Source organism: Centrocercus urophasianus, unplaced genomic scaffold (assembly GCF_019232065.1).
Source record: "Centrocercus urophasianus isolate 14NV4802_14NV808 unplaced genomic scaffold, USGS_Curo_1.0 seq_16, whole genome shotgun sequence".
Lineage (NCBI taxonomy): Eukaryota > Metazoa > Chordata > Aves > Galliformes > Phasianidae > Centrocercus > Centrocercus urophasianus.
In genome coordinates this window covers 41,684,008-41,692,282 of record NW_024884711.1, presented here as the reverse complement: position 1 = coordinate 41,692,282, position 8,275 = coordinate 41,684,008, and the positions used below count along the sequence as shown (strand labels likewise).

At 39.6% G+C, this 8,275-nt stretch overlaps 1 protein-coding gene across 5 annotated transcripts in view; it reads right to left on the bottom strand.

Annotated features, from left to right (window-relative positions):
* PRKAG2 (protein kinase AMP-activated non-catalytic subunit gamma 2) overlaps window positions 1-8,275 on the bottom strand; it is a 183,169-nt gene continuing 174,894 nt past the window's right edge. For all 5 annotated transcript variants that reach the window (XM_042816533.1, XM_042816532.1, XM_042816535.1 and 2 more), the window contains 8 exons: window positions 7,417-7,462; window positions 6,585-6,639; window positions 5,996-6,122; window positions 5,036-5,201; window positions 4,671-4,708; window positions 3,861-4,007; window positions 2,365-2,458; window positions 1-759 (listed from right to left, as the gene is read on the bottom strand). In XM_042816533.1, coding sequence (XP_042672467.1) covers window positions 728-759; window positions 2,365-2,458; window positions 3,861-4,007; window positions 4,671-4,708; window positions 5,036-5,201; window positions 5,996-6,122; window positions 6,585-6,639; window positions 7,417-7,462 — 705 coding nt within the window. In that variant the 3' untranslated portion in view covers window positions 1-727. The remainder of the gene's footprint in view (window positions 760-2,364; window positions 2,459-3,860; window positions 4,008-4,670; window positions 4,709-5,035; window positions 5,202-5,995; window positions 6,123-6,584; window positions 6,640-7,416; window positions 7,463-8,275) is intronic.

The window sequence follows — 8,275 nt, the reverse complement described above, 5'->3', positions numbered from 1 at the left end:
TTTGTATAACAATCAACAGTTTATTAATGGATATGGTGAAATTTTAGCTATCCACCAAAGATGTGTAAAAAATTGTCATGAAAGTAAAAATAAATAAAGCTGTTTTTAAAATCAGTCTCGTTTTACAACTCGGTTCAGAATGCGACATTTAACACAAAACTGTCATTAAAGTTTTAAAGAAGTCTACTGATATTCAAATTACAGCTTTTATGACAAGTCTAATGAGAACTGAAACTGATTTGGTTTAGGTTTAAAGACTTTCACATTCAAATACAGTGTCTCATTTAACACAATACTTCCTTTGACAGTGATGGGCAACAGTGATGACATATTGCTGTATTTTGACATAAGGCACTATGATATGAATATGCCATACACTTGCCTTATGTCACATATATCCATTGCTGACCAGTGACTTCTGTCAAATACAAAATGAAAAAGTTTCAGAATACAGTGCATTTTAATGAAGGACATCGTGTGAAGTCTTCCAGCAAATGTTCTGAAGACGTTTTGAAATACAAGCCTACATTGTAACATAAGCTTTTGTCATGCTGCTTTGTTTTTTTGCGACATCACTGGGGGGGAATAGACTCATCATCCATCACTAAGTCCCAAAACACATTCTCAACCATCCTGCTCTGTTCTATTGCAGTCACTGTTCTCGAGACAAACTTGACCCAGAAACTTTGTTCAAGTTCTCCTACAAACGTTTATACATTCACAGCAGTCATTCACTTTCATTCTCCTTTTGTTTGGCACCTGTTAACAGAAGAGGAAAGCACGTGTGATTTCCTAATGCATACAGCAGCTGCCTCATGGAACGGCATCGCTCGTTCTGAACGCTGCAAGTACTGTCTGACCATGTTACCAGAACCATAGGACTGGACTCCATCCATAAGGAGCACGCTTCAGGACTGCTGAATGCTAACACAGGTTGAAGAAGGCCTGGAGGCCTGCCTCTAACTTCATTGGCAGGGTAATTCTCCAAGTCACAACTGCCTTTGAAGTACCGCTCCCCAAAAACGCCATGCTGCAAGCCTGTCCATCTGCTCAGGGAGCCAAGTTTAATCATCACAGTGCTCTTAAAAAGTGAGGTCATACTTGGGGAAAAAAAACCACAAGGTAGGAATTCAGTTTAAATACACTGCACTGAGTGATTTTTCTGGCTCAGGGGCAGATTCTGCTTACAGTAAGAATCCAAAAGAGCTGTTCAGCAGAACCACATAGTGCTGCGCCTCCTCTCCAAGCACTGCCTACACGCTGGGCCATGAGTGACCCCTAAGGTGAGCTGGCTTCGGCACCCAGCTCCAGTGAGCAGAAGCTCTTGCCAACAACTGTTTGTAATACGTCATCACAAACACTGAAAAATCCATTACATTCACCCACTTTTCACGTCACAAGTGATTTCCCCCTCCCACCCCCCCCCTCCTGCACACCAGTCTCAATTCCTGTCAGTCAACACATTTTTCTTTCTGGTCAGTAACAGGAAAAGGGCATTTACAGGGCATGATTTACCTGGTCGTCCTCACACATCCACTGTAAGAGGTGAATCACATTCTGAACTCCACAAACTAGACCTACGTTGCAGACATCTTTACTTTGTCACCCCACGTTGCTGGCAGCACAGCCCTGCCTGTGTGTTGTGCTACCTCCTGCTCTCTAGGGCTAGGCTCTTTTGTGACACCTGATGAATCCACAGCTTTTTTGCTGGCCAAGTTTCCCATCAGATCAATGGGATAAAGCAGCTCACAGAGGGATCTCATGAGAAGCTGCCACATGCTAAGCACCAGAAGCACATGACCTGGAGTACGGGAGTGGTTGTAACTCCCCTCAAGGATATGCTCAGCTCTGTTTCCTCAACCTGGTATTTTGAAGGCAAAACTGTGACCTTCAGACATTTTCTGTCTGTCTTTCTCACAAAGCCAGAGGAGGACTTTGCTTTAGTCGTTGTGACACTGAAGTCATTTACACAACCAAAGTGAAGTTCCAGTTAAGAACACGGAGCAGATCAGTAACTTGGGCAAAAGTAAAAAGCAACAAAACAATCCAAGTAAAAGTAGCAGAAAAAATTAAATGTGCTGATAGGTTAAAGGGAACCTGATCAAGTTTAGTGATACATCAGAGTTCTACTGGAATAATTCACTCTGGTGTGACATCTCTAACACAGCAAAAAGTGACAAATACTGACAATTAAGCACTTTGTTAGCTATTACTTGCAGGGAAGTGAAACACTTATTTGAAGAGTATAATCAAACTTACACAACTTTTAAATCAGCAATGTATTTGTTATCATACCAGCTAAGACCAGCAAGCTGTATGCACTATGAATGACTTACGGAAAACATCAGAATGCAACATCCATACCTGCTGGCGTGAGTACCAAAGCCTGTAGAATGTCAGAAAGGGAGATGATACCCACAATGCTATCTGCTTCATTCACTACCACCAAACGATGAACCTGTGAGCAGGGAAAACATTTTGAGAGATTTTCCTGATGTGAAGTAAGAGCTAAAGGCACACAGCTGCCTGACGGCAATAAAATCATACCTGAAATGGCAGACAAGCCAAGATCTATGCCTTGAAAATACTACAGAATGGGAGAGTGCCCTCATCTCAGCACTGCAACCCAGCTCAAGCTGGGAGCTGTGCAACCAAAGGGTCATAGCTGAGCCACCTCATAAAGAGGTCATCCTCGGGAGGACGTCTGTCACAAGTAGAGACCTTGGTACTGCTTTACTTCTTACCCAAAATGAATTTGGGCTTCAAGTCTAACTAATCAAATGCAATTGTGAAGAAAGTGAAAAATATTTCTCATCTTTTCACAGAAGTGACAGCAAGAAAGCTGCAGTGTCTTGACTTCATACAGATGTGAGTTTATTGTGGAGGTCAACAACTTCGCCGTCAGTCAGATAAAGCAAAAAGAAAAAAAGAGGATCTCAAATGTATTTGCAGAGTCACACTCAGCTGACACTGTGAGGAAACACTGCGAGAGGGGGAAAGTGGGAGAATATGTTTTGCATTTTCTTTCTACCAAATCTATGTTGGTGATATTTTCAGTGCACACACACACACACACACACACACACTCTTTCTTCTCTCAGTGTAATGAATTCAAGAAGAATGGACAGTGCAGTTGTTTCACATCCAGTGAGATCAAACATTTTGTCTGGCAGCTAAAAATAGCATCAATTAGTGCCTCCCTTGTGGCTTTGACTGACTCATTTTTGCATAGCCTCACTATGTTTAGACTGAGCCAAAGGGTAGGAGTTGTTCTGAAAACCCAAATGTCTAAAGCTTCTGAAGACATTAATTAGATCAGCCACATTTGGAATCTGTGCATCAGCAATGCTAAAATCACTGAGTTTCAGGAAGAAGCTCAAGCTGATGCAGGAAACTGTGTCAAAATCACCTAATGGAAGTTCTGAGGGTTTTTTTTTTTTTTTTACAACATGGGAATTCTGCTCATATTAAGCAAATGTACAGTTATGGCCCCAAAGACGAAAAAAAATGTTGTAGAATTGAAGGAGTCATTCATATCTATGTGTAAGAAGGTTCCCAGAACTAAAATCAGAGGATAAACCACACAAGAAGAACAGGAAAAAAGCACTGAGTCATTTACAAGACAATTGGTGAACAAGTTCTTCGTGAGACTTTATTCCTTGGCTTTGTTTCACAGTTTGTATTCTTTTAAGTATATGTAAGTCAAGAAATCAAACTGATCCCTACATATGTAAACATGAACAAAACATATTTTCTTCAAGTAACCAAAGTAATTCCAGAAGGATAAATTTGTCCTATTTATTAGTTTGGTCACACAACTTTTACAGGGAGGGGAAATAAAAAAACAGTGGCAAACTCACCTCAGCCTTCACTATCCTATCAACAATGGTCTCCAGTGTTTCCAGCATACTACACTTTACAACACCTTCAAAATACTGAGAACGGTGCTGTAGGGCTTGTGTCACCGTGATATCTAGGTTATTATAGGTTTTTTCAGCAGCAAGGTTCTGAAAAACAAGGCACACTGCTCACTACTTAGTGATAAAGTACTCAACAAAGCAAATATCTTGGCACCAAGTAGACACACATTTCGGGGGTACACTGAGTCTGTTCCAAGTCACATATCAAACAAAGCAGATGCTCTTCAGTTGCAGTTTTTAGGAACAGTCAAAGGTGCAACTACATTACAGATCATAGAACGACTGCATTAATTGATTAATAATGTTTTCTGACTATACATTAGGCCCATGAAAGTCTCCTTACTTCGTTATCTAATATCTGGCTTGATGTCACTCATCCTGCTTCTGCCACAAGGAAAAAAGGAAAGATGATGCTCTATAGGTTTCAGAATATACTAGAAGAACAAACCATTTGTTTTGATTTTCAAAGGCCAGGTGAGGACAATATTTTGGCTAGTCTGAACTCTACCCATTAAGTAGATCCTACTACTAAGCATATCCACTAGAGATCCAAGTGGAAAACAAACGGTAAGTCTTCTTCAACCTTTCTATCTGCAGGCTCGAACTCCCTCTCCTGGACTGTGCTGGAACTACCACTCGACACACATTGCATCTATTTTATTAAGTACAATAAAAACTTATATATTAGCACATTAATTTCCAATTGCTCACTACATAAAAAACACAATAGAATTTAAAAGGCATACTTACTATTACATCAAATTTGGAATAAATATCTACAACTTTTCCTAGAAAGAAAAACATGTATTAATAAAGTGTTTGCAATAGAAAGTTTTCTTGTGTCCTGTTTTCATTTGTTATTTTGTAATGATACAGAGAGATCAAGAAGGAAAGATAAAAAACCAAACAAAAAAAAAAAAAACAAATCAAAACTGGCCACCCATGATGAATCTTCCACGTCTGTCAGCCTCTATCTTGCATAATCATTCTACGTATTCTAATCATATATATATAAATTACATATATACACACAATGTTATATATATATATAAAATCAATCCAGGCTTCATCAGCATTTATCTTACACACTTGTGTACAGCAGAATCAACACACACCTGACTCATCCACAACAGGTAAAGCCGATATCCTTCTCTCTACAAATATATTCAAGGCTTTAATGATAGGAGTGTCTGGATGTATGAAGGCAATGTTGTGGTAAGTTCCTATTCCAAGTTCATCCAGATTCTTCTTCATAAAGGCAGGCTTTGGCATTTCTGACATCTAGGAAGGGCAGATGAATGTATTTACACAATGCAGTTTTCTGCATGACACACCACAGTTACCGAGTTTTCCATACGTAATTAGGAAACATATTCACTCATCCATCTTGAGACTCCAAACAATTGTTACAGATCATTACAATAATCTGTTACTAGATTTAGCTAAAGCCAAAACAAGCTTAGATCTAGAAGCATTAGTACTGTTCCAGCAAGATTTAAATCGAGACTACACATCTAAGCTGTTTTGCTTGTCAGTTTTTGTAATGGCCCATCACTAAAATCTTTGGATCCTAAACTATGTCATCCCCATTGATCTGAAAAGAGAAGGCAAAGATGTGAGATGCTGCATGCTTATTTTGACACTCTTTTGATTGCTTTGCCTCCTGTCCATTCCTGTGACCAACATACAGTACAGTAACTTGTGTGAAGGTTGGCTCTAGGAGATGAGACATTATTCTACTCATGTAATCAAAACAGCTCCTGCAGCTGAGATCACCCAGAAGACGATACCAAGATACTCAAAAAGCCAAAACATATCCCTGGTGTTTTTTGTTTGGTGCTTGCTTCTTTGCCTTCAGATGATTAAAACCAAATAAAGGTAATGTCTAGGCTACAGTGCATCACCTGAGCTTCTCTGTTAGCAGAAAAGATGCACGAAGGAACAACAGAGTGCCCAAACATGGAAGATTACCATGAAGTTTCTGAACACGTTGCTTAACATTGGAGAGGTCTACCTGGGCTGAAGGTGAGTGGGTAGAGGGAAAATATCAGTTAAAGCAAAACAGAAGTACTTACAAAAAGCTGGAGGAACTTGAGGATTCTTTTATGGGTAAGTATATAAAGTGCATTTCCACTGACGGGATCTATAACTGGCAATCTGTGGATTTTGTTTTTGATCAATGAATATACAGCATCAAAAAGGCTGAGGAGAAAAGCATATTTTAAAATAAATGGTTGCCAAGAAAGAGTAACATCAAGTGATGCATGTACAGGTTTACAAACCCATAGAAGGGACACAGTTAACTGCATTACCTTTAAATGTTACAGAAGTTAAGGCCTTTCAAATTATGTTTTCTAGGATATTCCATGCAAGCAGCTCCATTCAGACACAATCCTTATGACAAAACTGAATAACCTGTTCATGGCTTAACAGTAACAATACTACTGAGGATATTACATGCAATTACTTTGAGATAATCACTACAGCTTACTTTAAATGGTATAAGCAATCCTATTCCAGAAACTAAAAGCAAGAATCAGAAGTTCACTCTCCTGCTCTAGTTTACAATTGAAGCTGTTTCTCTGTGCGAAAGACGACTCAAATTCAGTGTTGAAATGGAGTTCGTTTCTTTCAAGTTAAGCAAAATGGAAAGGAAAATCCTACCTTGCATCTGGGGAGATGTTCACTAAAGGTTTAAACGTCTCTTGTAAATAAAGTTCTGTGCATAGAAAAGCAAACCATTACCATTTCTGTGGGAAAGCATCAGCAGTTTCATAAAAGCACTTCATGAATTCCTTAGCACAAAATTAAACGAACAGAGGAGACAATGACTATAGATACCCTACCACCTGTGCATGTTCTTCTACGTCAACAACAGAGGCTGAAATTCCAACAGGATTAAGCTAATTACCACCAGGGGTCACTGCAACCACAGCAAACCATTTGCTAATCTCTTCTGAGCAGACTGGTTTGTGCAGAGGGCTGATCTATGTTACAACACAGCATGCAGTCCGTTTCCTCACAAAGATTCCTGGCTGCATTCATTTCTGCTCACATCCCCCACATGCTATGAGTGTTGTAACCATACTGTGCAGCTCTCTCAGGCACGGCTTGCTGCTCAACTCTCACTTCACTCAATACCTACAGCCATCTATTCACTCTGCACCCAGGTTCAGTTACATTCCCATTCCAGGTACAGACATCACTCTGAGGCCAGTACACCCCCTGGTGTGATTCCATTTCTTTTTAAGAAAGTATCAAGATGGTACTGAACAGGGAAAAGTAGTGAAGCAATATATAGCATAATCGTTCTAGTTCATGTACTGTTTCAGGTAGAAAAAAAAATGAGCCCCAGGAAGAAGCAGACAAGCTTTTATTATTCCTGCTTCTATTAAAAAGTATGTGGAGAAAAATATGTTATGATTAATTAAAAATCCACTGTACTTAACATTAATGATAGACTTTTAACTAGCAACTGAGCAGTAAATGAACTTACCCCTCCAGGTTTCTATTTTGTGTTCCTCCAATTCATAGATCTGAACCTACAACAGATGGAAGGTATTAATTTTAAAGCCAAAATAATTAACAATATTGTTTATCTCTGAATTATTCCCTTATTTTTCATTGCGGGCAATTTAACAAGAATCCAACTGATTGCCCAGACCAGAATAATATTTATTGGCAATATTGAGACAGAAGTGTGCAATCCTGCTCGGTGCGGAATACCACACAGGACCACATCTCAGGGGACAGGAGAGATGTTTCACTTGCCCAAGCTATAGCCCAGATCTCTTCTAGACTCACCTTGAAATAATCACCCAGAGTAAAATCTCTGATAATCCCTCACACACCTGAACAAGAGCTTATCCTAATCACCTCTTAATGCTAAAAAGTGATTAATTTTACATTTGTTGAACTACAAACAAAAATGCAGTTGGTTTAGCTCCTTCCACACTGCTCATGGTTCTCTGAAAGGGCTCAAGATGCAGAAGCTGCTTTTCTCTTCAGGTACCAAGCTGCAAGCCAGCCACTCCCAACAGATAAGAGTTGTGCTTGCCCTAGCATAGGCCAAAGCAGCCTGTTGCCTTCTACACTGCTCCTCTCTGCCTGTACCTCTGTAAGGCCTGATGGAGCTGAAGAGTGTGAAGGTGAAGGGTAGGAGCCTCCACAAAACCTACTCCACTCTTCTGTGAGCCAATGGAGACCATTTTTGGATCACACTGGAACTGACACCCTTCAAAGAGTGTTAAATTACCATACTACAATTGGGCTACTCAATGTACTCTTTCTGGGTGGTATAAAAGATGTCCAGATGAGTAGTAAAGACTTCTTTTAGGGCATTTAAAAAAACAAAC